General features: G+C 43.0%; 4 protein-coding genes across 7 annotated transcripts; 3 read left to right on the plus strand and 1 right to left on the minus strand.

The window, feature by feature from the left end:
• The first annotated feature begins 858 nt into the window (after positions 1–858).
• LOC115131869 (protein tyrosine phosphatase domain-containing protein 1-like) lies at positions 859–7,659 on the plus strand. 2 transcript variants are annotated; one of them, XM_029663928.2, is made up of 10 exons: positions 859–1,250; positions 1,732–1,828; positions 2,621–2,786; positions 2,880–2,960; positions 3,076–3,197; positions 3,297–3,434; positions 3,539–4,572; positions 4,857–5,051; positions 7,197–7,307; positions 7,409–7,659. In XM_029663928.2, the coding sequence occupies exons 2-10, from the start codon at positions 1,819–1,821 to the stop codon at positions 7,541–7,543; spliced, it is 1,992 nt and encodes a 663-aa protein (XP_029519788.1). In that variant the 5' UTR covers positions 859–1,250; positions 1,732–1,818; the 3' UTR covers positions 7,544–7,659. The 2 variants fall into 2 exon arrangements, with proteins under 2 accessions (XP_029519788.1, XP_029519789.1); XM_029663929.2 differs by having other exon boundaries at positions 859–1,828.
• A 73-nt stretch (positions 7,660–7,732) lies between these two features.
• fbxw12 (F-box and WD repeat domain containing 12) lies at positions 7,733–12,720 on the minus strand. Of its 3 annotated transcripts, none has more exons than XM_029663930.1 (10): positions 12,524–12,720; positions 12,237–12,274; positions 10,416–10,585; positions 10,193–10,317; positions 9,773–9,979; positions 9,517–9,681; positions 9,179–9,404; positions 8,832–9,013; positions 8,409–8,539; positions 7,733–8,288 (listed from the first exon to the last, which is right to left on the minus strand). In XM_029663930.1, exons 1-10 carry the CDS (start codon positions 12,617–12,619, stop codon positions 8,189–8,191), a joined length of 1,440 nt encoding a protein of 479 aa, XP_029519790.1. In that variant the 5' UTR covers positions 12,620–12,720; the 3' UTR covers positions 7,733–8,188. The 3 variants fall into 3 exon arrangements, with proteins under 3 accessions (XP_029519790.1, XP_064876657.1, XP_029519791.1); XM_065020585.1 differs by lacking the exon at positions 12,524–12,720 and adding an exon at positions 11,684–11,784; XM_029663931.2 differs by lacking the exon at positions 12,524–12,720 and adding an exon at positions 11,663–11,784.
• A 1,026-nt stretch (positions 12,721–13,746) lies between these two features.
• LOC115131872 (protein Wnt-7a-like) lies at positions 13,747–23,747 on the plus strand. Its single transcript, XM_029663932.2, has 4 exons — positions 13,747–14,130; positions 14,894–15,120; positions 18,189–18,460; positions 21,943–23,747. Exons 1-4 carry the CDS (start codon positions 14,060–14,062, stop codon positions 22,423–22,425), a joined length of 1,053 nt encoding a protein of 350 aa, XP_029519792.1. The 5' UTR covers positions 13,747–14,059; the 3' UTR covers positions 22,426–23,747.
• Positions 23,748–25,950: 2,203 nt separating this feature from the next.
• Positions 25,951–26,838, plus strand: LOC135572648 (uncharacterized). The gene is made up of 2 exons (XM_065021074.1): positions 25,951–26,143; positions 26,450–26,838. Exons 1-2 carry the CDS (start codon positions 25,951–25,953, stop codon positions 26,836–26,838), a joined length of 582 nt encoding a protein of 193 aa, XP_064877146.1.
• Positions 26,839–27,166: the final 328 nt, after the last annotated feature.

The following is a 27,166-nucleotide window of genomic DNA, read 5'->3' on the forward strand; positions in this document are numbered from 1 at the left end:
TTGTAACTTGAACATATATATATACAGTACAGCATAGCACCCTGAATGATTCCATGTGATTACAATTAATATTTTGGTATTGTAGTGGGGAGAATTTTACAACCTTTTCCATATAGTGGACAAGAGCAAAAAGAGACAGAACAATGGTCAATCAGTACTTTTATACCATTTGACCTGTTTGTATTTGAAATCAGTTGTTGATCAACCACAGACCAAATCAGAACTAATACAACTATGATAGCCAATCAGATCAAACCAGCTAACATTCTCTAGGAAGGGGGTCACCCTTAGCGTGATGGCCTGAGAGGGAAATCTGAGTACAATACAGGTTTACTCTGAACAGAATACAGATGGCCACAGACATACAGCATATTAAACCTCACATATCCATATAGATGACATCAAAGTTCTCAGAATAACACTATTGCACCCATGTTTGGTATCTAACACACATTGCAGTAGTCAGTCCTCTGGATACTGTAAGGCAGAGAGGGATTTTGTCCTCTCAATGGGGAAAGGGATGACTGGCCCCTATAAAATAATAATTTGTATTGTTTGGGGAATTTATCCATTTGGACCGAGGTGAAATTGAATGTATTGATTTCTGATCACATGATATCCCTAGCTGATTGATCCGGAGCCAGTAATGAAATTTCAAACAAATAGTATCTCATTGTGGTTATCAACTGAAGGGAGTTCAAACAGATGGTCAGAGATGATCAGTACTTTTTGCTCTACTGTGAGGTGAAGTGGCCACGGGGGCCTTTGCCTCTTGAGCCTACTTCTACAGCAATGAGATTAGTGGGTTAATCCGGAGGGAGGAGTCAGGAATGGATCTAGGTGCAGTGCATGTCTAATGAATAAGGAGTGAGAAGGAGCATCCAATGAGGTGTGTTACCATTCAGAGCCATGCTACAGATGAACCTACACCTCTGATGGTCCTCCTTTCTCTGACACCTCACAGTGGAGGCCAGGCCAGGGTACTGTATTCCTATGGCTGAAGCAAAATGCCTGTTCCTGGTGAACATAAAGGATGAAGTGGATGGTGTTGTTGCCACACCCCTAATTTACAAAGATAATCTGGACTGAATTAACTGAAGACCCAAGGTGGTGCAGGACTACCAAAACTGAGAAAGAAAGCATTTGAGGACATTGCTGTGTCAAGTGGTCCAACCTGGGAAAGTGGAGTAGATTTATGTTGATGTCTGAAGATGCTGACGATCACTAGCTCCACAATCTTTTTGCTTCAGGTAAACGTGCTGAGGATACCTTATTGGGAGGTTGCTGTGTTCCAATTCCTAAATGGATTATTACATTATGGATTTTAATGGTTGATGTCACCTAGGTCATCATGGATTTTCATCTTTGACAGCTGACACTGCTCTCTGATTATGTTTGTACACTGTAAAAACACACAGACATGTTTTTACAGTAAGTTACTGGCAGACAGTTATCTGTAAATTACTGTAAAAAAAAGTACAGTATGTTACCGTAAATTTCAAATAAACCTTGGTTTAACAGTACATTACTGTAAAGAAGTGCTTTCTTTGGAATTTACAGTAACATACTGTACTTGTTTTTACAGTAACTTACAGGTAGGTAACTGCTTCCAGTATGTTTTTTACAATGTAGCCTCGTAAACTGATCAATATAAGGACCTACCACACTATTTCACTATTATGAAATGTAAATGAGGTTTTATCTTAGACTAACGTGAGTGTGTGTCCCAAGGCACTGCCATGGCAGTGGAGGTCTGCTTGAGTATTCAGTCATACAACACTCCACCCTCAGACAAGCAGTGGAGTCCCCTACCCCCTCATGGAGTCAGGTATTGATATACTATATCATTACTCACATTTCTAACATAAAGGATCATGTAGTACCGTTAACTAATATGATTTATCAATCTATTTGAAGAGAGTTTCAACAGGGTGTTGCGTTGCTATTTTTATTGTAATACTGTTAAGCCTGGTGGTGTGTGCCAGATGACAGATTAGCTTGCTGTAGATGGCACACTCCCTGCTGAACACCTCATAGTTAAGCTTGACACTACTTCTTTACATTGGGAACACCTCATAGTTAAGCTTGACACTACTTCTTTACATTGGGAACACCTCATAGTTAAGCTTGACACTACTTCTTTACAATTTTAACAGCTCAGTTAAACTTAACACTACTTCTTTATATTGGGAACACCTCATAGTTAAGCTTGACACTACTTCTTTACATTAGGAACATCTCATAGTTAAGCTTGACACCACTTCTTTACATCAGGAACATCTCTTAGTTAAGCTTGACACTACTTCTTTACATCAGGAACATCTCTTAGTTAAGCTTGACACCACTTCTTTACAATGTGCTAATCACAGATATTGTCACTACAGTTTGTTTCTGTAAGAAGACACACTAGTGTACGCTTTATTACATTGATTGGGCTCCACTAGTCAAACTTACATGTATGGTAGTCCATTGAAGTATCAGTTCTTTCCAGACTGCAACATAAAATATAATTCTGAATGTAAACTGCTGAGGTCAGCTGGTTGAAATGACAGAGGACATTGTTTCACAACACCCCTCCTGTCTCCTTTTAAACCCTCCAACCCTCCATGCGTACCCCCAGTCAGGACACCCCAGTCGAAGTACACGTTGGTGGGGGAGGTGATACGTCACGTCATCCCTGGAGCCACACAATGCTCCATAGGGTGTGGAGGTCAGAACTGCAAGTATGAGAACCCTGACGGCTGGAGCAAGGACAAGCAAGCCATCAAAGGCCTTTACTCCTCCTGGTAGGAATCAGAAAGGCTCTATAAAAATGTGTATGTTGAATGTAAGTGGATTATACCCATAAGTTTAATGCAGAAACATGTCTTTCCTTTCAGGGTCACGGAAAACCTACTTGCCATGGCCAGACCATCTACTGTATTAATAGAAAAGTACAACATTATTGACCAATTTAAAAGGTAACACTATATTTTATTTCAGGGTTTGCTGTCACCATAAGTCAATTCAATGCTCCTAGTATAGATCAAATAAATGAATTGATGTGTTATTAATTGTGTGTGTGTGTGTGTGTAGATGTGGCCTGAAGACAGTGATAAACCTGCAGAGACCTGGGGAACATGCCAGCTGTGGTCCCAATGCACTGGAATCAGAGAGTGGATTCTCCTACCAACCTGAGGTCTTCATGAAGAACAACAGTAAGTCTATGACCATTCCTCTACAATGAGAAAAACTGAAGGGGGCCAATGCAAATTTACTGTGTGAATGGTTGAATAATGACTGTCCTTATATTCCAGTATATTTCTACAACTTTGGTTGGAATGACTATGGGGTGGCCTCCCTCGCATCCATCCTGGACATGGTGAAGGTCATGTCCTTTGCGATGCAGGAGGGGAAGATGGCTGTCCACTGTCATGCTGGTCTGGGAAGAACAGGTAATGTATAGGACAAAAAAAGTTGTATTATTAATCAAATGATTATGCTTTGTGGTCACATGACTGACCCTCTCGCTAATGGTTTTGCCACTGTCTTCCATCAGGTGTGTTGTTAGCGTGTTACCTGGTCTTCGCCACCAGGATGACCGCTGACCAGGCCATCGTGTTTGTACGTTCCAAACGACCCAACTCCATCCAGACCAGAGGTCAGCTGTATTGCGTGCGGGAGTTTGCCCAGTTCCTGGTCCCTGTCAGGAGTATTTTCCACTGCGCTGAGCCCAGGACTAACCCCATCACCCTGTCCCAGTTCCTGACCCGCCAGGGACACATGCTGCATGGCTATGAGCGCCGGGAGCTCAGGCACCTGCCCAAGATCATCCAGGTGATCTGCAAGCTGCTGCTGGACATCGCTGAGAACCGGCAGGTCATCGAGGAGGACATGCTGGACATCCATGACATGACAGCCGAGGAGGAGATGGAGTTTGAGCGCTATCGCGACTTTGGATTCACCAAGGGAAGCTTCGGGGGAGGCGGCCTCGGAGGGCAGCCCCGCTTACCGGGACCCCCAACCAAACCCCGGCATGCCAACGAACCGCCCCTGTTCTACCACCGCAAGAGCCTGAGCTACAGCGAGTCGGACCTGCGAAGGCTGGGCTCTGAGCTGAACCTGCCGACCCTACCTTTCTCCAACTCGCTGTCCGCTTGCAACATGTCTGTGGCCTGTTCTCCCTCCCTGAACTTCCTGCCTAGGACCCCGGCCACAGGCAGCCCCATGGGGCCCAGGCAAATAACCACCACCTACGGCTCCCAAGATGGATCCCTCTGGGAGCAGAAGAGCCTCGCGGAGGGATCACCGCTCCTAAAGAAGACACAGAAAGCCTGCCAGCGCAGCGAGTCCGAGTCCAACCCCGAGAAGAAAGGGTATAGCAGCATGTTGTTTAGGTGGAAGGAGGAGCAGAGGGACAAGTTAGCGAACAATGGTGATGTGTCTCAGATAGAGGAGTCAGAGGTGCCCTTCATCACCATCCAGACAGAGTTGTCCAAGGACGCCAGGCGGCTGCTGGTGGCCCAGGCCCTGGCTGTGGATCTGGAGCAGGATGGAGAGGAGGAGCACAGGGAGAGACTACAAGCCTGGCAGGTACGAACTTCATGTTCTACACTATTGTTATTAAAATGCTGTATCTACCTTTTGGAATACTGTACATACGATATTATATATTGAAATAGTCTAGTGAGACGGTAGTAATAGAGTAGCATAGCACAATTGACAAATCCTGTTTACCTGAACAGTATCTGACAACTCCGTTTGTACATAAAGGAAACTTTCCATTTTTAATACTGGAGTGGCGTTAGATTGTTAGCTCCTCTACACCTGATGTGGGTTTTAGTGACACTGATTGTGTATTCTGTGCATTTTTGCAGTCAGAGTTGAACATGGGAGGGGCATGGGAGAGGCTGTGTACATTGGAGAAGGACCCGTTTGTGCTCTCTGGGCTGATGTGGACCTGGCTGGAGCAGCTGAAGGAGCCAGTCATCTCCATCAAGGATATACAGAATCTGGACCGTAACAACAGTGACCCTGCAAACCCAGAGGCTGTCTTCAAACCACTGGACCAGGTCAGCAGCACTTACTGTAGGCCATTACATTTACAGTACCAGTCAAAAGTTTGGACACATACTCATTAAAGGGTTTTTCTTTATTTATCTTTTCTACATTGTAGAATAATAGTAAATACATAAAACTATGAAATAATACATATTGAATCATGTAGTAACCAAAAAAATGTGTTAAACAAATCTAAATATATTTTAAATTTGAGATTTTTCCAAAAAACACCCTTTGCCTTGATGACAGCTTTGCACACTTTTGGAATTCTGGAATGCATTTCAATTAACATGTGTGCCTTGTTAAAAGTTAATTTGTGGAATTTCTTTCTTTCCTAATGCATTTATGCCAATCAGTTGTGTTGTGACAAGGTAGGAGTGGTATACAGAATATAGCCCTATTTGATTAAAGACCAAGTCCATATTATGGCAAGAACAGCTCAAATAAGGAAAGAGAAATGACAGTCCATCATTAATTTAAGACATGAAGGTAAGTCAATACGGAACATTTCAAAAACTTTGAATGTTTCTTCAAGTGCTGTCGCAAAAACCATCAAGCTCTATGATGAAACTGGCTCTCATGAGGACCGCCACAGGAAAGGAAGACCCAGAGTTATCTTTGCTGCAGAGGATACGTTCATTAGAGTTAACTGCACCTGAGATTGCAGCCCAAATAAATGCTACAGAGTTCAAGTAACAGATACATCTCAACATCAACTGTTCAGAGTAGACTGTGTGAATCAGGCCTTCATGGTCGAATTGCTGCAAAGAAACCACTACTAAAGGACACCAATAATAAGAAGAGACTTGCTTAGGCCAAGAAACACGAGCAATGGACATTTGACCAGTGGGAATCTGTCCTTTGTTCTGAGGAGTCCAAATTTGAGATTTTTGGTTCCAACCGCCGTGTCTTTGTGAGATGCACAGTAGGTGAACGGATGATCTCTACATGTGTGGTTGCCACCCTGAAGCATGGAGGAGGAGGTGTGATAGTGTGGGGATGCTTTGCCTGTGACACTGTCAATGATTTATTTAGAATTCAAGGCACAGTTAACAAGCATGGCTACCACAGCATTCTGCAGCGATACGCCATCCCATCTGGTTTGCGCTTAGTGGGACAATCATTTGTTTTTCAACAGGACAATGACCCAAAACACCTCCAGGCTGTATAAGGGCTATTTGACCAAGGAGGAGAGTGATGGAGTGCTGCATCAGAAGACCTGGACTCCACAGTCATCCGACCTCAACCCAATTGAGATGGTATGGGAAGTGTTGGACCGCAGAGTGAAGGAAAAGCAGCCAACAAGTGCTCAGCATATGTGGGAACTCCTTCAAGACTCTTGGAAAAGCATTCCTCATGAAGCTGGTTGAGAGAATGCCAAGTGTGTGCAAAGCTGTCATCAAGGCAAAGGGAGGCTACATTGAAGAATCTAAAATATGAACTATTTTCATTTGTTTAACACTTTTTTGGTTACTACATGATTTCATACGGGTTATTTCATAGTTTGATGTCTTCACTATTATTATACAGTACATTGTAGAAAGTAGTACAAATAAAGAAAAACCCTAGAATGAGTAGGGGTGTCCAAACTTTGACTGGCACTGTACATTTGTCATTTAGCAGACACTTATCTAGAGTGACTTACAGTAGAGTTCACACATTTTCATATTTGTTCGTACTGGTCCCCCGTGGGAATCGAACCCACAACCCTGGCGTTGCAAGTGCCATGCTCTACCAACTGAGCCACACCAGGGCTTCTCACTCTGGACCCAATCATACTGTACATGACAGATTTACTACAGAAAACTTGGAATAGCGCCATACTGTATGAAATTAATTTCTACTGACGACTTCTGTTCAGTTAACCAACTCATTTGGGGTGGCAGTAGCCTAGAGGTTAGAGAGGCCGACCAGCAGCTGGAAGGTTGCTGGTACAAGCCTTGGGCCAGGCAACACAAAATGGGAATGGAACTGGCAGCCAAAAGGGTGCTGGTCTTTGATCCCATGTACGATCTCCTGCAAGGCACTTAATGCCCACAGTTGCTCTTCATCCAAGGATGTGTGTATCTGGGGGTGTTGTGAAAGGCAGAAGACAGATTTGAGTTCTAACCAATGGACAATTAAAGTTGTATTCTATTCAACCACATCCCCTCCAGGCTCCCAGGGAGATGTTAGTGTGCATTCTGGACTGTATGGCTCATGTTCTCACAATTCCAGAGGAGGTGGAGGCTGCTTTCCTGGAGCGCACCATCAAGGCTTTCACAAAGGTAGAACACTAGATGATGTAGGGTTCTCCTTTTTAACCGCGGCACAGTTATAAAAAAAAATAATATTCAATGGGTATCTCAACCGTTCTGACTCTCCACAGATGGGAAAAGGCTCAGCGGTGTATCCGGACATGACAGAGATCCTTAGGCTGGTCCTACACGACATGAGGTTTATAGCCATAGAGGAGGATGAGGTACCAGATATGGCGCCCATTCCTACTGTACTGATCCCATAAACCTTCTGTATTCTGTTCCAGACCATCCCTTGCTATACTCAAACATATTTTGTGCCTTCCTGCGCAGTTTGGATAGTATTTCACATACAATATTTTGTCATTAAGTATTGTAAGTAAGTGTATTGTATATGAAATATGAAATATCACTTTCCAATGTTTACCTCTGTATTGTACAGTTAAAATGCAGACCCAAGAAAATGCAGTTTATTTGAGAGTTAAAAATAAATTGTCAGTTTGGTTTTGATAAGAAGATCAAGGGGCAGTATTTGTTACAGTATATGCCCTAAAGATTTAGGCTATATTGAACATCCAACACAGGGATTTAAATACCTAAGCTCCACATAAAGCCAGCTAAGTGATTATAACCATTCATTCCTGTACAGAAATGTGTTATTGCACAAAAATAAAGTATCATGGCACAGCAAACTGCAATGTTTTTCCCCTTCTTTACTTGCATGTTTTGCATAACATATAAACACATCCGCGATAACTCTTGATTACAATGTATATTCCATAAGCAGAGGGTTTGTAAAGGCAAGGCACAACATCAGTGATTAAACTACTCAGAAACATGCACAATTAATTGTTAGTGACTGATGCTAACTACTGTAGTACCTGCGAAGTCCTCCTAGAGGACAGTGTTGCTCAGGAGTTGAAAGAGTAGGCCTTCAGGACATCCTTCCCATCCACTGCTTCCACTGAAGCCACAATGGTTGAGTAGTCACAAACCACATAACTGAACCCTCTGACAACACAAGACATGAAATGTACATCAGTTCATTACTACATCATAACAATCCAACTTTAAATACAGAGCCAGAATGTACCATTTGTTTCCTTGACAGACAGAAATGTCTTTCTGTACCTGGACATGGAGTGAGAGCCTCCCAATAAGTGGTATCGACTTTCCAGTGTGAGCCCTTTGTCTCTGTCAGTTTTCCACGTCAGCACTCTTAAGGACAGGTCCCGAGAAGCAGTGACTACACGGAAACTATCCTGAGAGAAAAGCCTCACTTTTAGGATAAATTTCATGGACAGCCTTCCCCCGAGCACCATATAACCGTAAACGTCAATTCCCACACACTCTTACCACAAGGTCTATATCCCAAGGGATATTCTGCTAGGTCAGAGCCAAACTATTTAAAAAAGAAATCAATGGGAATATATTATCTAGAACACTGCAGTTTTCCCCATACTATGTATAGCGCTTTGAACTCCAATATATAAATTCCAATGCGTAATTACTATTATCAGTAGTCCATACGCACAATAAGAGTGAAAAGCATACCACACAAATAGAGCAGATAGGTTCAGTATGGTCCTTGAAGCTACAGATGAGTTCTCCTTTCACAGTGTAGACCTTCAGCTCTCTGTGAGCAGCTACAACCAGAGTGCTGCTTCCCTTGCCTTCCAGAAGGATGTCCGTAGTCCTGCCCTCAAATACCAACTCAAATTTCTCCACCTGCTCAACTGAAATAGAACATCTGTGAAAGTTAGGCCAAAGCTCCATTTCTAGCATAACCACAAAAATTAGCACAACTGACAAAATGGCACATGGGGACAAGCTTGCTAACGTAACAGGTAATGATAATCTAAATAGATGAAGATATTAAACGTCTCAACTTGACACTTTACCCTGGATCTCTGTCTTGAATCTGGTCTTTTTAATGATGACGTCGAACACAGAGAGGACCTTGTTGTGATGCGTGTTTGAGTGTGAGTTGTCCTTGCAGTGGACCGTGGCCAGTCTGGCTGGCTGGGAGGGCAGGAAGGCAGCAGCACTGCAGCCTGAGACAGGCAGACACTGGCACAGAGGATCCTCCTCCTCAGAAGGACACGTCACACTCTGACTGGACAACACCTGCCATGCAAACAACACAATACACATTTGAACGATGAAACATTACTACTTTTCAGGACTTCTGGGATCCACAATAATTATTATAGACAAACATGTCAATTGTTACAATTACCTTTGGACTCATATCCATATTCTCTGTAGTTCCAGCTAGGATCCATTTCTTGTCTGGCGATGCCAGGAGTAGGTTTACTTTGAATGTGTCACACACCACCAGAGTGGACAGCTTTGACAGTGAGGGGCTAGTCAGAGTATGGACAGAGCCTTGACTGGTCCCCACCTGGTGAAAAGGACATTTTTTTATGTATTATGCATAAGTCAGATATTGATCTGGCAACCAACCAGACATGGTTGGCTGTTTGGGTACTCACTGAGAGAAAAGAGCTGCCTTCCATACTGTAGGGCAGTAAGGTGCACTGTGGGGATGCTGAGGAGTAGAAGGACATCTCCTGTCCACTCTGACCATCCCAGGCTTTGAGCAGCCCTGTGGAATCTGACGTGATGACCCCACCATGCCCACCGTCAGCTACCATCCCAGTCAGAGGACTCTGAACAGGGCTGCACCACAGCTGTACCCCCTGGTTAAAAGGGGAAAAGGAAACACCATTTCCTAAGTGCTAACTGCAAATCCTTCTTTGTGTAGACCAGTAGACCATATAATATGGCTACTGAAGTGCGGGTGCTACACCTTGGTGGTGGGTAGGATGAGTAGCCTACATACAATGTAAAGCGCTCTGAAGCCTGGTAAATAAAGCCTCATAAGAAGTATAAAAGGGTAGTATTGTTTTCACCTGCTGGACATCCCAGGCACGGACTGTACCATCTGAGGATGAACTGCAGACAGTAGGGGTGGAGCTCCAGAAGTCAGGGAGCTGGGGAGAGTTCCCTGACAGGTACACACACCCAACCACCCTGCCTGGAAGATATAGATGTTTTAGACCATACAGCTATCTAAATACTGTTTCCATAGACAGTTCCATCCTTTCTAAAGAAAGAAAGAGGCTGTATGCTCACCTGTGTGTCCCCTCAAGCTTTTACAGGTGTAGTCCCCACCGGACCTGCCCTTGGTCATCTTCAGCTCCAGGTGAGAGCGACGCAGGAAGTAGCTCTTCCAAGCCTGCTTCCCATGTTCAGAGCCCAGCACCGCAATGTTACAGAAACCCCAACGCTGCAGACACATTTCTCTGCAGGATAGATTACTAGGCATTAATATACAGTTATTATTATTATTATTATTATTATATACATGTTATATAGAATATACAGTGCCTTTGGAAAGTATTCAGAGCCCTTGACTTTTTGTTTCGTTACAGCCTTAGTCTAAAATGGATCAAATAAAATCTACAATCTACTAACAATACCCCATAATGACAAAGTAAAAACGTATTAGAATAATAAAAAAAACTGAAATACATTATTTACTTAAGTATTCAGACCCTTAGCTATGAGACTCGAAATTGAGCTCAGGTGTATCCTGTTTCTATTGATCATCCTTGAGATGTTTCTACAACCTGTGGTAAATTCAATTGATTGGACATGATTTGGAAAGGCATACACCTGTCTATATAAGGTCACACAGTTAACAGTGCATCTCAGAGCAAGAACGAAGCCATGAGGTCGAAGGAATTGTCCGTAGACCTCCGAGATAGGATTGTGATGAGGCACAGATCTTGGGAAGGGTACCAAAACATTTCTGCAGCATTGAAGGTTCCCAAGAACACAATGGCCTCCATCATTCTTAAATGGATGAAGTTATGAACCACCAAAACTCTTCCTAGAGCTGGCCACCCGGCCAAACTGAGCAATTGGGGGAGAAGGGCCTTGGTCAGGGAGGTGACCAAGAACCCGATGGTCAATATGACAGAGCTCTAGAGTTCCTCTGTGGAGATGGGAGAACCTTCCAGAAAGACAACCAACTCTGCAGCACTCCACCAATCAGGCCTGTATGGTAGAGTGCCAGACAAAAGCAATTCCTCACTAAAAGGCACATGACAGCACGCTTGGAGTTTGCCAGAAGTCACCTAAAGACTCTCAGACCATGAGAAACAAGATTCTATGGTCTGATGAAACCAAGATTAAACTTTTTGGCCTGAATGCCAAGCATCACGTCTAGAGGAAACCTGGCACCATCCCTACAGTGAAGCATGGTGGTGACAGCATCATGCTGTGTGGATGTTTTTTAGCAGCAGGGACTGGGAGACTAGTCAGGATTGAGGCACAGATGAACGGAGAAAAGTACAGAGAGACCCTTGATTGAAAACCTGTTACATCGCATTCCGGACCTTCCAACAGGAAAACGAGCTGTTTGAAGCACACAGCCAAGTCAATGCAGGAGTGGCTTCGATACACATCTCTGAATGTCCTTGAGTGGTACAGCCAGAGCCTGGAATTGAACCCAATCGAGAGACACTTATGTAAATGTGATATTCCTGTTATAATAATAAAAAAACATTTGAAAACATTTCTAATAACCTGTTTTTGCTTTGTCATTATGGGATATTGTGTTTATATTGAGGGGGGAAAAAACGATTTAATTAATTTTACAATAAGGCTGTAACCTAACAAAATGTGGAAAAAGTAAAGGGGTATTTTTACTTTGAATACTTTCCCGAAGGCACTGTGCTTCAAATATGATGCAGCTGACCACATTGTCAAAAACATGCCAAGAGACAATGATGAATAATCTATGCAAATGTATAGTGAATAAAGTATGCAAATGCCCACCCACACTCTCGCCCTCACCCATATCTAAACCAACCTCATACCCACCCAGTATATTATTCATTCTGACATGGGTAAGTAAAACTGATCAGTGGGTAAAACCCTCAAACTCACCGCCACAACCAAGGTGTTTCTGCTGCTTCTTGCCATTCCTAGATAAAAAGCCACAAGGTATCGGGTTGTTAATATAGGCTGTCACACCAGTCCAGTTATTAAAATAAATCTATCAACATATATATTGCAAACTAATAATAACATGATGTTTCAAAGTAAAGCAACCGCTTGACAAAATAACAATATGTGGAACACTATAACAGAAAATAGAGAATATATTCAGAACTGTTTAACATTTTTTAAAGATTTTATACCTCTACTTCCGCAAGTTTTTGTGACTCTCTTACCTTACAGACACTTGATGCTCGAATTAAGTCATCTTCTTTAAAAAAAGAGAAAATGTGAATTAGGCAATCATTAGTTAGGTAAGGAAGATAATCCATTTCGACGTTTTACAGCTATGCTGTATTGCTGGCTGTGAGGTAAGACTATCAGCGAAATAAAAATATTTTGTCCGCAATTTCTACATAGGCTACGGGGAGGCTGAAAGGACAAAACTCATTTCCGTTCTTTTTATTTTTTCAATACTACCAATACGTATTTGTCTGCAGATGGCGCTATTATAAAGCGTACAAACATCTCCGAAGCAGTAATGCAGAGGAGACACACTGGACACTTGATGAAGTAGCTTTCACAGCTAAGCAAATCGTGTAGAAATGTTGTGCCAACATACTATATATAAAGGTGGCCATTTGTTGGCATTGTTTAATGCCCAGTAGGTTATGTGAACAATTTATCAAGTGAGTGCAATGAAATGTGATGCTTGCAATTCAATTTGAGTTTTAGCGCGGCAGTTCGAGTTACATGCGTGCATCGAGTACAATATATTGCCTAGGCCTAGATTCGTTTTAAACCCATAAAATGCATGTTTGAAGTAGGCATATAAAGGAAACAAAACATATACAAAATAGACAGAAAATGTCAAATGGTTTTTGTAGTTACATATTTGAAAGTATTGTTCAATGATAATCATACGACTTCAGTGAAAGTCATTAATTCTTATTATAGTCACACATTTATTTTGGCGCCGGAAAAGATGGCTTACGTTTCACGTGCTCCTAACCGAATGTGTTTTTTCGTTCGTTTTTTTCGTTGTTTGTAACTTTTTTACTTATTCTATACATAATGCTGCTGCTACAGTCTCTTATGCTCGCTATTGTTATTTTACCGCTGCTCTTTAATTACGTGTTTCTTTTATTTCTTATTCTTATTCATATATTTTTTTAAATTGCATTATTGGTTAGGGGCTTGTAAGTAAGCATTTCACTGTAAGGTCTGTTGTATTCGGCGCATGTGACAAATACGATTTGATTTGATATTGACAACCATCACTATCCACTGCTTGTGTTGTTTTTATTAGAACGCTAATTAATGAGCAATTAATGAGCAGGTGAATTGACACAACTGGAGTAGTTGTAGAGAGATTCAGCCCAGGCGGGATTCCAGAGTAGGGCTCCATGCCATGGCTTCTCTGAACACGCCCCAGATAGATACACCAGATAGCCTATATAGATCCTGCTGGTAGCAAAAAACATAGTGAGAAGGAGATAATCGCACTACAGCACTTGCTCATCCTCCGTTTTACCTGTGACACCCTCGCAATGATAAAACGGCACAGTAAAGGGGCCACGTAGGGGAGTTTACGGATATCATTAGCCTACAGCTAAGACTAGCCTAGTATATAAAATAATTGGCCTATCTGTTGGGGATATTCGTTTCTACCGACTTGAAGTAATTTTGGATAACTTGGACAGTGACTATCGGGAGAATATATATTCATCGCTTTATTTTACACACTGCATGAAGCTGAGAGTGGAAGCACCATGAGTCGAAAAACTAGACGCTGGATTTTTCGGGTTTTGCTTTGCCTTGGGATTGTCTATTTGAAAATCGGGTGAGTTTGTCATTGGCATGTTCATTAGGTAGCCCGTGTTCCTAAAAGGAAAAATAGAAAATATAAGAGTAGCCTATGACAGAAAGTTTCGGTGTGAAGTTTGTTTGAATAGACATAGCCTACATTTCTATAAATTAAACTGTATATAAATTATTATTATAATTATTCATCTAACTAAACTATGTCCACTGCTTATTTGACATTGACCCGTCATCATGTCTGAGAGTTTCATTAATCTGTTCTAAAAAGCATATAGAGTATGAGTTTTTACAGTTAGAAACCACCTGACAAAGGGTTATTCTGAATTATTTGCCTATCTATAGGCTACACATCAAATAAATGGTTTCTGGGTTAATTTATAAATTAGAGATGGCTTCAGATGTGTCCTTCATATTTTGTGACACACTTGTATTTCACTCAAAGACAGAATAATTGAGTTTAAGATAAACCGTGTTCTCACCACTTATCTCTCGTATTTCTACAGCCCATATGTTTTTATAACCTCCTCTAGACAAGAAAAACAATAAGTGCGCGTTTAAATTGTATGAATGTTAATCCCTTTTTCACGTTATAGACATGTAGGTTATAAAGCTTTAATAAACACCGTTGTATAGCCTATAGGACATTGAAAGCCTATACTACATTTATCATGGTTATCTGGCAGTCAGTAATTTCTCTTTAAATAGCCACTAAACTACAATATACCATTGTTATATGGGTTTTTTAAAAAGTCATTCAATGTCTAACTATTATACCTTTACAGTGGCTTTTCATCGGTGGTCGCGCTAGGTGCGAGTATAATCTGTAACAAGATTCCCGGTTTGGCTCCCCGACAGCGGATAATCTGTCAGAGTCGCCCGGATGCCATTATCGTCATCGGAGAGGGAGCACAAATGGGGATAAACGAGTGTCAGTTTCAGTTCAAAAATGGGCGCTGGAACTGCTCTGCGCTTGGAGAACGGACGGTCTTCGGAAAAGAGTTGAAAGTGGGTATGTTGCAAATCAATTCAAGTTTGGTTAGAACATTTTGAAATGTCATTTCATCACTGAAAATGTCCCCATGTTTATATAGGCCTGAAGGTTCATTGTGCGTCAATAGCGCACTGTGGCCCATGTAGCCAAATGGCCCGTATCTTTTTGAGTGCCTGCATATCTGCTCCAATGAGAGTTGACACAAATAGTTCCTAGCTTTTCTGAATGTCATTTGCGGATGACACATTATGTGTACCTTGACAACATGGACAGACTTTGGAGGAAGGTTATTGTGTGTCATTTGAGAACAACATGTGGTGGCAATTACAATAGTTCAATTTGAGCAGTTTCCCATAGGCTATACACTAGAAGTATCGACAGAGAACTTTTCCTCAAAACTTAAACGCTCATAATTGGTGAACAGATTGAAGCTGTGTCATACACTGGTCTTTCAAGATAGAGACAGAGTGCGAGAGAAAGGATGGGAACTTAACAAGTCCAAAAGGTATCAGAAGCCAGCACTGTAACAAAACTCTTGTGAACATTGACAGCCTGTCTTTTCAGGTCAGCGTAGTCTCCCGAGGCATATATTCACTGGTCTTTATCCTTCTCTCTCACTGGGTGCTGTGGCTCTCACTGTAAAGACGGCGATCTTACCACGGGTATAAGTTACAGTAGATAGAAAGTACAGAGGAATAAAAGCTTTAAATACTGAGCTGAACATACAAAGGGGAGTAATGGAAGAAAGGAAAAGTTCAAATGAAGTACTGTAGCTACCTGGTTAGTCAATAGGTTTCACAGCATTGATGGATGTCTTGGATGTCTTTGGGGACACAGGGATGGCCTACAGTAGGTGCAGGTTCATGGCTGGTCCACTGGAAGCTGAACTTTCCAAAGAAACATGTTCAGTTTTCTTTTTCTGCTTCAAAACGTTTCCATGTTGTGCCTATCACACATGCCCTGAAGTTGTCTGAATGACTTCTTGGGGTATTCTCCTGTGCATAATATTACATAATATTATCACTATACTGGCTGTACAGTTACAGTTACTCTGAATATCACAACAGTAGATGGCTAATATGTGCAGATTCTGTGGTACTCACCAGATTGTTGCATATTCAGAGAGCAACTAGAACGTAATCTAGGATTGTATCCTATCCCAACCTGGATTTGGGCTGTTCAGTAGAGTCACACACAACAAATAGCTAGTAGCATTGTAATAGAACACGTGTTCTAACCATCAAGCAGCTAGACTAGAGAGACCTTCATACAATGTATTACTATAAATCCACAACTAGTGCATTCAATGGTGATTCATAATATTGCTGGTTGGCACTATGAAAAGCTCTTTACAGCTGTTGGTGTGAAGGGCATAATCCTTTTCTGCTGTTCAAGTGAAAGCTGTGGTCTTTCACAATATGTTTTCTTCTTGAATGAGTGTTTTAAGTCACTGAAGAGTCTGGCATAGACAACCATGCAAAATAGATTGGTTTCACTGATCAGATTAGAGGTTAGAAATGAATGCCATTGTTGATGTCTAGCGTGAGTTGGGTGGAGCTTGCACACTCTCGCTTGTGGCAGCCAAAGAAAGGCAGCCTGTATAGGGTTTCTGTTTGCTGGGGTGCAAGGTGCATCTAATGTTGTTAGTGTTTCAGTAGTATTTTGTGCATTGCAGATCAACCAACACACACATGTAAAGTTAAAACTAAAATAACATTTGATGTGACTTATTTAAAATAAACTATTCTACACTTGGTGCGATGAGAGTATTCAATTTGCATATGGCTCTTACTACTTACTCACTTAAAACAGGATAAAGCATTGCTTCCGTTGCATTTAGGTCTTTCCACTCAGGTCTCATGACAAAGTACTGAAGAATTCCTGCCATCCTTTGTTTTGAACCAATGCACCAGGGACTCCTGGGGAAAAATTAACAACGGAGCAGTTAGAACTGACTGCCCGGCACACCTTCTTTTTTGGCTCGGGGCCCATCGAATCTATAAAAACGTCCACATAATTGATGCTTCAATATGAGGTTTTCTTTCAATGGCAAGGGCGCAGATCATAGATGTTTATCAAAAACAGGGCAGCAGCACCTAGTGAATCTGGGTTCACCAGCAAGTACAGAGGAAGGTATCATGTTTGTTTTGAAGAAATGTGGAGTAGTTTGTTTACATAGATATGATGGATATTGCCATCAGTAGCTGGTTGTTTGTATATACCGAACTGCAGATGCAGGTATTTCACTTCATATGCATGCATACACAGAATTACAATTTGGTTAATAATACGATTAATATTGATAACTGAAACCCATTTGTTTGCATCAGGAGATAACATTAAACTTAACAAACATATTGGAAAATGGCACATGGATGCACTTGTACAGTAAAAATTGGTATTGGTTTAAGCCATTTTCCCAGTTCTGTATTTGCATAGCGTGTTGGACTTTAAAATAGATGCTACGACTAAGAACTTTTAACAAGAAGCTCACTCTTTCAATCATGACAGGTTAACCTTTAATTATATGCTGATAATTCAAACATCCCAGTGTGCGTAAATGATTTGTTCAGTGGACATGGGAGAGATAACCTCTGAATCAAGATCCTCCCTGCAAGAATACACAGAGCGTACCGAGCTCTAAGCTGATCAATAGCTCATCCTTCTCCACAGCCATCTCATTCATACTACTTTATTGACTAGGAAGTTTACAGACATTTTGATTCTAAGGCAGGCCAGTTTCAAGGTCAGTTTTCAGATGACTGTAGTCCTTGAGTGGTTTGTTTGACAAATATGTTGACATGAGCACTGACACTTAATGGTTAAACTGCTCTCAAGTTGCTATTTTTTAACATACAGTATACAGTATATTTGATATACACCATATAGACGGAAGTATGTCATGGAAATCCAGATCCCCCCCCCTTCCCTGTGCCATTTATCAAGCTGTGAAACAAACAGCTGTAGCACCATACAAAAAATATGAATTCTCCCAGACATCTGATATCTCCCAGATATCACACCAGTTTACACATTAAAATGATTAAGCATACTAAATACTAAGTCCCAACTGTGTTCCCTCCTAGGCAGTAAAGAGGCTGCGTTCACCTACGCCATCATAGCGGCCGGCGTTGCCCACGCCATTACTGCAGCCTGTACTCAGGGGAACCTGAGTGACTGCAGCTGTGACACGGAGAAGCAGGGTTTCTACAGTAAAGGCCAGGGCTGGAAGTGGGGCGGCTGTTCAGCAGACATCAGCTACGGCCTGGGCTTCTCCAAGGTGTTCGTGGACGCCAGAGAGGTCAAACAGAATGCCAGGTCTCTCATGAACCTGCACAACAACGAAGTGGGACGCAAGGTACGTGACCACGCCACTCCTCTTCCCTTTTCTCTCTCCATAGGGAAGGATTTTAGATGGAAGGCTGCATGCATTTTGATGGTAAAAATGTAATCCCAGCAAACCTAAACTGGATCCCGGAATATTTCATTAGGTTGTGGGAAAGTAGCAGGACCATTCCAAAAAAAGGTTAAATACAGCTAAATCTGGGGGTAGTTCACTCAACAACAACAAAAATACAACTTTTTTTGTGGTAAGAAAACTAAAATAGATTATTTTGGATGAATTGCTTTATTCTCTTATATGTCTTTACTGTAATCGGGAGATAGTTCCTTGAAGATGAATATGTGCTGTAGTTTACTTAAACGGTTAGGCTGCTGTTACACAACACAGCTTGCATGCAATTGTAGTTACTTGCAACTGAGCTGCTTCTTGATTGCTTCATGAAACACCCCATTGCAACTAATAAGCAACTTGGTTGCATCCAGGTAAAACGTTTCAACCTTGTGCGAATAGTTTCAAGCAACAGCCAATCAAAACAAACACTTTTGTCACATGATCCATTCGATGGTTCGGGAATTACAACCCTGTTGTCATGTCAACATAGCTGTCAGTGGTGCACAGCAGAATCCGCAATCAGAGCTTTTAGTGAAACCAAACCTCTCAACTGAAATTGTCCCCCATGAACTGTGCTATTGTAGCTAGCTTAGTTCGTTGCTAGCTTGGTTATTTAATTTTTTAATTTTACCAGGCAAGTCAGTTAAGAACAAATTCTTATTTTCAATGACGGCCTAGGAGCAGTGGGTTAACTGCCTGTTCAGGGGTAGAACGACAGATTTGTACCTTGTCAGCTCGGGGATTTGAATTTGCAACCTTCCGGTTACTAGTCCAACGCTCTAACCACTAGGCTACCCTACCTTGTTCCTAGCTAGCTAGCTGTGTTTGTGGGAGGGAGGTAGCCTAGTGGTTGAAAGGTAACTGAAAGGTTGTTGGATCGAATCCCTGAACTGACAAGGTAAAAAAAACAAGGCAGTTCCCAGGAAGGCTGTCATTGTAAATAAGAATTTGTTCTTAACTGACTTGCCTAGTAAAATAAAGGTTCAATTTAAAAAGTTAGCTAAATTGTACAGGCTGCATTTCTTCTACGTCCTTGCTGTTACAATAAATGTTGGATAAACAAATTATTTGTGAAACCAAGGTGTAATGCAGCAGATGACATCGGGTGAAATTAGAATTCTCAAACAAGCAGCTTCAATTTGATTGGCTGTTGCATGCAATTTTTAGCGCGTTTGAGTTGCTTCATGTAACAGCGAAGTTGCTTGAGATTATGTCACTTGCAACTGCAACTAAAATTGTGTGAAAGTTGTTTTGTGTAACCCCAGCCTTACAGAGAAGAGACCGAATCTAAATCTGAGACCGAAGTGTTGGTTTACTACACGGCCTACCGAATATAGGCTAGGCCTCAGTAACCATGGTTGTTGTGATTTAGTAGTCTCCACCATGCTTGGGAGTGGCTGGACCTTGCCAAGGATCTGGGTATTGGGGCCAAGATTAAACAGGCAGTGAAATAAAGGGAAGCTTTTTTAGAGGTGAAGAGCAGTTTAAGTGGCAGGGTTTTATTACGGCCCAGATCTCTGGGCTGAAAACAGATTGACACTGTACAAAAAGGCATTAGCCTGCTCCCCTATGATCTGCACTGTTGAGAGAGGATACAGTTACTGTTTATCGCAATTCCTAAATTCCTTGGTTTGTCTGATATCCTAGAGCCAAGCGCTTATCGTGTGTAATAGTCTTGTGCCATGGGTTGCTGTGTGGTACTTAGTATTGTTGAATCATATCTACTGTATCACTATGTCTCTTGGAAGTCATTACCCGCCTAACAGAGATGTTACGTTAACTTGTGTGATACACCTAGTGTTTTGTAGGATTTGTAGTCTGTCAATGACTCACATTGTGGCAAATCCCTTGAAACAACCAAGATGGATCAGGGACTAGGTAATGTTCACATTCTCAGATCAAGGCTCCTGTGCATCCATGGCTGCAGCAAATACTAGATCAGCTCTGAGACTCCAGCAAGTCTGGAGGTCAAAGAATGAGCAGAATAATTGTGCCAAACAACTTGGGCGAGGCTCCTTAGCAGTACACTGGAGTTAGTGAAGAGGAAAGAAGCACCTCTCCCTCCAGAGTCAAGCCTTACCCCTCTCGTCTCTCTCTGTGCCACAGAGGCCTGATTCAAACCACCAACACGTACCCAGACAGACTGAAAAGCCTCCACTCACACATTGTGCTCAACAGCTCACTGTTGCCTTTCTGTGTGGGGCCTGAATTCAGCCCTGCTTATCTAGACAGCTAAATTGCCTCTCACAGTGAAACAGGCTACACTCGTGGATTCCGATTATCAGTTGGGTTTTTTCTTTTTTCCGTATCCTTGGTAATAAATGGCCTCTCTGTTTTGATAGTTGTCCACCCCCCCCTTTATTTATGCTAATCAACGCAGTGACACTGAGAAGGAGCGCAGTTCACAGCCCCCAGGTCCAATACGACCAGACAAAGCCTGTCACAAGTGTTGGTCACAGGGCTGCTGAGGGATTAGTAGCTGGGAAGCCAAGTGTTGTCTGGTATACCACAGAAAGCTAACTGCATTTGTATGCATTTTCAGTACAAAATTCATTTGTTTTATTGATTCTAGAATCAAATTGCATTTGTGGAAAAGGAAAATCCATATATATTTTTCTTATACGACATTTCACTATTTCGTTTTTCTTTCTTCACTTTTCACTCATTGATTGCGGGAACTCACAAAATCTCCATCTATCCTAGTATGAAGATAGCAGAATGCCAAACAAGCTCCTCATACATTTTAGTTCAAGGAAATGGGACAAGTAGTGTAGCTATAGTGTTGGCTGTGCCTTTTCAGGTATGAGACACTTGTAATAGTCATCGGAGCAGGCTTTAACAGTTATATCCACATCATTCAGCAGCTTGTGCAGTCAATCCTGACCTTACCGTGTTGTGTTGTGACTACACACGAGGAGACGTAACCTGATCCAGCATTATGGCTTCTGTGTACAGTCTGTACAAAGCTACTGTTTTGTAAAGGGCTGTTGTATTCTACCTCACAAGTAGCTTGTTGCTGATCTAATGCTGCACTGTGCGTACAATGTTACCCACCTCCTAGACTTTAACATACCTGAGTGTCAGTGTGTGTCACCGTGCTATGTTGCTGTTTTCAATGGGATTTCAACAAACAAATTATGTAGGCCTATCATTTACTTCAACCTCCACTGACCCTTGGGCCCATACAGAATGTTTAGATTTTAGAGGGATCATTTTCAGGTTATTATGACAATAAACATATAAGTTCATTATATACATAATAGTATGGTATGTTTGCAGAGGCTTTTCTTTTTCAGTGACTTACTCATGTATAGTAATATAACCTTCAGCAGATGGTTTGCCAGGTCTGTAAAGGTAACCTCTCTCTCGGTTGTTTGTGTGTCTAGATCCTGGAGAAGAACATGCATTTGGAATGCAAGTGTCATGGTGTTTCGGGCTCCTGCACCACCAAAACCTGCTGGACGACACTTCCCAAGTTCCGCGAGCTCGGCTACATTCTCAAAGAGAAGTACGCCCATGCTGTGCACGTGGAACCGGTCAAAGCCAGCCGCAACAAGCGGCCCAAATTCCTCAAGATCAAGAAGCTCTACTCCTACCGGAAACCCATGGACACAGACCTGGTGTACATGGAGAAGTCCCCTAATTACTGCGAAGCGGACCCGATGACGGGCAGTGTTGGAACGCAAGGCCGGCTGTGTAATAAGACTGTTATGCAGCAGATCAGCGGCTGTGACCTGATGTGCTGCGGACGGGGGTACAACACACACCAGTACTCCCGCGTGTGGCAGTGCAACTGCAAGTTCTTGTGGTGCTGCTACGTCAAGTGCAACACCTGCAGCGAGAGGACAGAGGTGTACACCTGCAAATGACAATATTTATTGGACCGTCAGATGTGTGTGTTTGTGTGTCTGTGCATAGTGGATTTTTTTAAACTAATGGATAGAGGCTGTCTTTGCAGAAATAGACATTGAGGAACTAAGAAGATGGAACAACAGCGATTTTGTTTGCACACAACGCTCCTCCTCCCCTCTCAATATACATGTACTGGGATGCTTGCATTCGCTGGTGACATAAGGAGCTGTGTGCGATGGTGCAACACATCAACATAAAGGGAAACACTGTGTCTTGGAAGCCAGGATGGGACAGCCTCAGGTTATGAACTATAAGACACTGAGCTTCCTACCTGCCTGCCTACCTGGATTGATGTGTACTAGCTACTTACTGTTGACTGTAGAGCTAATGGATTCTCCAACACTCACCATGAATCAATGCTGGATATAATGCTGGACTGTGCTACTACTGTAGTTCTCTGTACCTGTAGCTCAATAGGACACACTATGCACAAATTAAATGAAAGAGCCATCTGGAATATTTAACATACTGTATTTAGAGACAAAATAATAATATTAATTTATTTTATAAAGAAACTACTGATTTTGTCCGTTATGGAGCAAGTCTTAATTGTGTAGATGATGGGTGGTTCCCCCAATTAGAGTTTGTTATTGGTTTGTTTGTTGCAATCAAACATAGAACATACAGTCATACACTGGAATGAGTCAGCCTGGAATATTCCTTGTGGAATATTATGTCCCTCATATTGTTCCAGGTTAGGCTGGTAATAGACTACTGACATTAACTTTCTCATGAGTTTGGGCTAATCTGAAATCCTATTCCCTTTATAGAGTCTCTGACCAAAAGTAGTGCACTATATGGGGACTATGGTGCCATTTCGGATGTGGCTTTAGTCTTCCTTCTGTTTGCTGCTAGTCTGGAGAGTCACTCACTGTGGTCTAAGGGCATCAACACTACTGTCTGTGTTAAATGACAATGCTCACCTCAAGCTGACTAAATTTAACAAGACATATTCAACCAGACAGACACTCTTTTTTGGTAAATACTGGTAAAGAGAGTATATTTTGTTAAAGCCTATTTTTATATGAATGTCTTATTTATACTATTTCTTCTGGCATAATTCAATTTCAAGCTCTTCCCTCTTTATCCCTCTGTAAAATCCTTGTGGGAAAATGTGTGATCTTGTTTTCGCCACTGGTGTCACTTCACTGCCATTGTTGTCTACTGTATGTGATTGGAACCCTGAGTTTATCCCTGTGAGTATATGGCTGTGTTCAAACTGCTCTGTTTACTGCATTTCATGACTGGTATGGTTGGAATACAGGAACAGGATATGACTAACAAACCATGACTCTGAGGGTTTCATTTCACTACCAACCCTACCTTGCATGATAAAACAGGCAGCTGAAATTGGTTCTGATTTGCAGCCTGAATCTAGCCCGGTCCCTAAAACACACTGTTATTACATATTAATTACATGTTAACTACACATTCATTAACTATGGGGTTTATTACTTGGACTTTAAGTTGATTGTATTGTATGACAGTTTAATGCTGCCATTAGGCTACAACACGCCACATTGGGCAAGCTATTATCTACTAAAGACAATGAAGTTAAAAGAACATAGATTTCATATGGTGATCATGGGTAGGCCTACATGCCTTGAGTTAAATCAATCACTGAAATGGTTCACTTTATGATTGCAATCCGTGAAGTAAGTAGCGGAAAAGAAAGAAAGACATTCTTGGATAGGGGGCAAAGTTATTCAGGCTTAATTGAGGGCCCATCTTGGCCCTGCAGACTGGGAAGGAAGTGGATGAATGTAGCGGAGGAGAAAAGCGTTTGTGCACTAATGGTAGGGTGTTGGTGTAATTGATGAGGCTGGTCGGGCTGGCTGTCATGGCGGTGATGACTTGCTCGGGCAGGGAGGAGTTGGAGCTGTCTGTTGATAGATGACTAGCACATCTGCTTCATTCACTCTTAAAGCCGCTAGTTGCTACAGCAACTCCCTCTGCGCCCCAGAAAATGTGAGGCAGTCTCCAGGAGATGCCGGCCGACACGTCAAGGAAATGTTAACGATGCTCAAGCCCACAATCGCCCGCTTCCACTCCCCATATATAACTAGAACACGGAGAGAAAGGTGTTAACGCAAAAGTTGGTCCCAATGAATTTGTCACCTAGCTCAATATTTCACCAATGTTGAGTATACCACTTACATTCCTATGGTGAGGGCCCTACTTTCTCTCCCAAATAAAATCTTCTGATGTAATATTCTGTATCATGGCCGCATTCGTAAAGCATATCAGAGTAGGACTTCTGATTTAGGATCAGTTTTGTATTTTAGATAATAATGAATTGATAGTGGGACCTGATCCTAGATCAGCACTACAGGCCTAAGGATATAAGGGTCCGGCTAACTAAAAGTACCTGTACTAAAAGGACCCTGGAATATATTGCTTTTGATGACCCCTGAAGAGGAACATGTGAGTGAAGGAGGGTAGTAACTGTGACATCTTTTTGATTGACAGAAAACCTCCCAGCGTTCATAATAATGCTTCAACAGAGTCCCGCATAAGAAAGGCAGCTGCCTAAACACTCTGGTTAAAGTTAAACCAGGGTTTGTGTTGAAGACCTCCCTCTCTTTACATATCTGAGGATCTAATATGGGTAATCTATTTAGACCTATTCACACTCACTTAGTCATGTCTTCAGCTAACCTTTAAATGACTGTGGAGAATCTCAGGCTTGGCTAGACTGTGAATGATGTGTCCTTATGTTAGAGCTGACTAAATGAGGTGCTGTTAAAGTCATATCGTCACCTATCCACTAGTCAGATCCAGTGACCCAAAGAAACCCTACACATGTATGTGTCTGTGTGTATGTGTGATCCACCTGCAGCGTGACCCCAGTCAGATCTACACCACAACAGAAGACACAGTCACCCCCCCCGACACACACACACCGTTTCATCAACCCAAATACCATGTTCTTTGATATCACAGCATACAGTAAGCCAGAAACCCTACATCAAGTTATAAGATCACAGCATTACTAATTATACGCTAAGCTGTGTTTCTCCATAAACACGAATATGTCACTGCCAAAACATTCAGGTGTAATATCCATGTCACTCTGTAGTGGAGGGTTTGGACCCATTTGATGAATGTTTACAAACACACAAACACAAGCATACAGACACACACACACACACACACACACACACACACACACACACACACACACACACACACACACACACACACACACACACTTATGCCAGGGGTAGTACCTGTGTTACCTGGAGATTGGCTGGAGAGTATCACCATCCAAGGGAGGAGATAGAAGCAGCTAGAGCGGAACGGCGACGATACGAGGAATTAGAGGAACGGCAACTATACAAGAGGTCAAGGCTGGCAAGGAAGACCGGGAAGCCCACACGGGGCACACGGGGAGGTTGGCGTAGCTAACTCCCCTTGCTCACGGCAAGGAGAGTGGTACTGGTCAGGCACCGTGTTATGTGGTAAAGCGCACAGTGTCTCCAATGCGCGTAAACAGCCCGGTGCGCTACATTCCAGATCCCCGCATTGGACGGGCTAGAGTGGGCATCCAGCCAGGATGGATGGTGCCGGCTCAGCCCGCCTGGCCTCCAGTGCGTCTCTTCGGCCCAGGACATCCTGTGCCGGCTCTGCGCACTGTGTCTCCGCACCAGGCTTCCAGTGCATCTCCCCAGTCCGGTGAGACCTGTTCCGATTCCACGTACCAGGCCTCCAGTATGTCTCCTCAGCCTGGTAAGCCCTGTGACAGCTCCACGCACCAGGCTTCCAGTACGTCTCCTCAGTCTGGTGAGACAGTTCCGGCTCTACGTAGGAAGCCTCCAGTGATGATCCATGGCACGAAGCCTCCAGTGTTGATCCATGGCACGAAGCCTCCAGTGATGATCCATGGTACGAAGCCTCCAGTGATGATCCATGGCACGGAGCCACCAGTGATGATCCATGGCACGAAGCCTCCAGTGATGATCCATGGCACGGAACCTCCAGTGATGATCCATGGCCCGGAGCCTGCAGTGATGATCCATGGCACGGAGCCTGCAGTGAGGATCTATGGCACGGAGCCTCCAGCGACGGTCTCCAGTCCGGAGCCTCCAGCGACGGTCCCCAGTCCGGAGCCTCCAGCGAGGGTCCCCAATCCGGGGCCTGCAGCGAGGGTCCCCAGTCCGGGGCCTGCAGCGAGTGTCCCCAATCCGGGGCCTGCGGAGAGGGTCCCCAGTCCGGTGCCTGCGGAGAGGGCCCCCAGTCCGGGGTTGGCGACGAGGGTCCCTGCACCAGAGGCACCACCAAAATGGCGGGAGTCAGAGGTGGAGCGGGGGCTACGTCCCGAACCAGAGCCGCCGCCAAGGGTAGATGCCCACCCGGACCCTCCCCTATAGGTTCAGGTTTGCGGCCGGGAGTCCGCACCTTTGGGGGGACTGTCACGCCCTGACCTTAGAGAGCCGTTTTATTTCTCTATTCAGGTCAGGGTGTGTTGTGGGGTAGGCATTCTATGTTTTGTATTTCTTTGTGTTTGGCCGAGTGTGGTTCCCAATCAGAGGCAGCTGTCTATCGTTGTCTCTGATTGGGAATCATCCTTAGGTAGCCTTTTCCCCCACCTATGTTGTGGGATCTTGTTTTTGTACAGCTCTTGTAGCCTACGGAATGGTACGTTCATTTGGTTTCACTTTGTTATTTTGTTGCTGGTTCTCATTTAATAAATATGGT

The sequence above is a fragment of the Oncorhynchus nerka genome, linkage group LG7 (genome assembly GCF_034236695.1).
Source record: "Oncorhynchus nerka isolate Pitt River linkage group LG7, Oner_Uvic_2.0, whole genome shotgun sequence".
Classification (NCBI taxonomy): domain Eukaryota; kingdom Metazoa; phylum Chordata; class Actinopteri; order Salmoniformes; family Salmonidae; genus Oncorhynchus; species Oncorhynchus nerka.

What these genes read in the sequence shown, in the direction of transcription:
- fbxw12 (XM_029663930.1), bottom strand. Translation starts at nt 12,619, where the DNA reads ATGGATTATCTTCCTTACCTAACTAATGATTGCCTAATTCACATTTTC. An exon ending in ATATGGATATGAGTCCAAAG is followed by an intron (nt 9,405 to 9,516) that starts GTAATTGTAACA and finishes TTTGCATGGCAG; the next exon opens with GTGTTGTCCAGTCAGAGTGT. An exon ending in GGCTCTCACTCCATGTCCAG is followed by an intron (nt 8,289 to 8,408) that starts GTACAGAAAGAC and finishes TTGTGTTGTCAG; the next exon opens with AGGGTTCAGTTATGTGGTTT.
- LOC115131872 (XM_029663932.2), top strand. Translation starts at nt 14,060, where the DNA reads ATGAGTCGAAAAACTAGACGCTGGATTTTTCGGGTTTTGCTTTGCCTT. An exon ending in ATTGTCTATTTGAAAATCGG is followed by an intron (nt 14,131 to 14,893) that starts GTGAGTTTGTCA and finishes ATACCTTTACAG; the next exon opens with TGGCTTTTCATCGGTGGTCG. An exon ending in ACAACGAAGTGGGACGCAAG is followed by an intron (nt 18,461 to 21,942) that starts GTACGTGACCAC and finishes TTGTGTGTCTAG; the next exon opens with ATCCTGGAGAAGAACATGCA.
- LOC135572648 (XM_065021074.1), top strand. Translation starts at nt 25,951, where the DNA reads ATGCGCGTAAACAGCCCGGTGCGCTACATTCCAGATCCCCGCATTGGA. An exon ending in CAGTGCATCTCCCCAGTCCG is followed by an intron (nt 26,144 to 26,449) that starts GTGAGACCTGTT and finishes CGGAACCTCCAG; the next exon opens with TGATGATCCATGGCCCGGAG.
- LOC115131869 (XM_029663929.2), top strand. An exon ending in TGCTGGTCTGGGAAGAACAG is followed by an intron (nt 3,435 to 3,538) that starts GTAATGTATAGG and finishes GTCTTCCATCAG; the next exon opens with GTGTGTTGTTAGCGTGTTAC. An exon ending in CCATCAAGGCTTTCACAAAG is followed by an intron (nt 7,308 to 7,408) that starts GTAGAACACTAG and finishes GACTCTCCACAG; the next exon opens with ATGGGAAAAGGCTCAGCGGT.